Source organism: Austrofundulus limnaeus, unplaced genomic scaffold (genome assembly GCF_001266775.1).
Source record: "Austrofundulus limnaeus strain Quisiro unplaced genomic scaffold, Austrofundulus_limnaeus-1.0 Scaffold621, whole genome shotgun sequence".
NCBI classification, from domain to species: Eukaryota; Metazoa; Chordata; class Actinopteri; order Cyprinodontiformes; family Rivulidae; genus Austrofundulus; species Austrofundulus limnaeus.
Genome location: NW_013953023.1, coordinates 108,720 through 109,854, shown reverse-complemented (window position 1 = coordinate 109,854; position 1,135 = coordinate 108,720). Strand labels below are relative to the sequence as shown.

Below are 1,135 nucleotides of genomic sequence, written 5' to 3'. Positions count from 1 at the left end.
CCCCCGTCCCTGTTTTTATCCTCCAGCGATCATTTTAATTTGTTCATTTAGTTAATCTCAGATAATTTACAGACAGATTCAGACACAAAAAATTTTTACTTTTGAAATTATTTCAGCATCAGTCGGTGTTTCTCTTCATCTCTTCATCTTCATCATAATTAACCCTTCCACTGCTGGAAGAAGTGAGCCTCACGTGTCTTACTGCGCATGCCTGATCAGTAAATCTGTGATCCACCCAGCGGGTCTGTTAAACAAACTGTGAACGTGCATTAATCCCAGATTATTTACACCTGGCTTGACTGAACCATCCTAACTGAGCGCAGCTTGGTGTTAGAGCAACAGATCACAGCTGTTTACAAGTTGAAGGCCAGTTCAAGCTCAGCTTACAGCTCAKATYCTGAATTTATTAATCTGACTTTGTGAAATGAGCTCCAGGTTAGTTCAGCTGGAACATGATGTTCCTGCTGGAAATGAGCCTAAGCTGCACAGGAAGTGCTACAGCTTGCTGTCGCTGCTACRGTTTGTGATTGCAACCGAACATTAAAACAAACAAAAAAATGTTTTGGTTCTTTTGAAACACTGTGAAATTTTGGATATTATAGTTTTAAGACAACAGAATCCACTTTGAGCCATTACCTCATCCTCATCTGAGACATTTGAGCTCTTAAACAGAGTTTGTTCAAAAAGTTATCTACAACATGTAAGATTATAACCTTTCCACGGAAACACACTTCAAAATGACAAAAAAATCCATTTAAAATACAAAAGAGTTTAAAAAAAGGGGGGCAGCTTTTAAGTAGCTTATTASTTTAGAATTTGATGTTTGTCTCTTGGAATCCAGGATGGAGTTTGAGGACTTTAAAAGAAACTATGACAAAGTGGAGATCTGCAACATGACCCCTGATGCCCTCAGTGACGACATCAAACACTTCTGGGATGTCAACGTGTTTGAGGGCAACTGGATCCGTGGCTCCACCGCTGGAGGCTGCAGGAACTTCATTGGTGCGACACATCTTCCTCTCAGCTCAGCACATTGTTGGCAATACAGCGGGTAAAATAAGTATTGAACACGTCACCATTTTTCTCAGTAAATATATTACTAGAGGTGCTAATGACATGAAATTTTCACCAGATG

At 39.8% G+C, this 1,135-nt stretch overlaps 1 protein-coding gene across 1 annotated transcript in view; it reads left to right on the top strand.

Moving 5' to 3' along the window:
* The window catches only part of capn9 (calpain 9), a gene marked incomplete in the record, with an annotated part of 33,741 nt that overhangs the window by 15,388 nt on the left and 17,218 nt on the right, over positions 1 to 1,135 (top strand). The window contains 1 exon segment of the mRNA XM_014027185.1: positions 842 to 1,002. Within this exon segment, the coding sequence (XP_013882639.1) occupies positions 842 to 1,002 (161 nt within the window).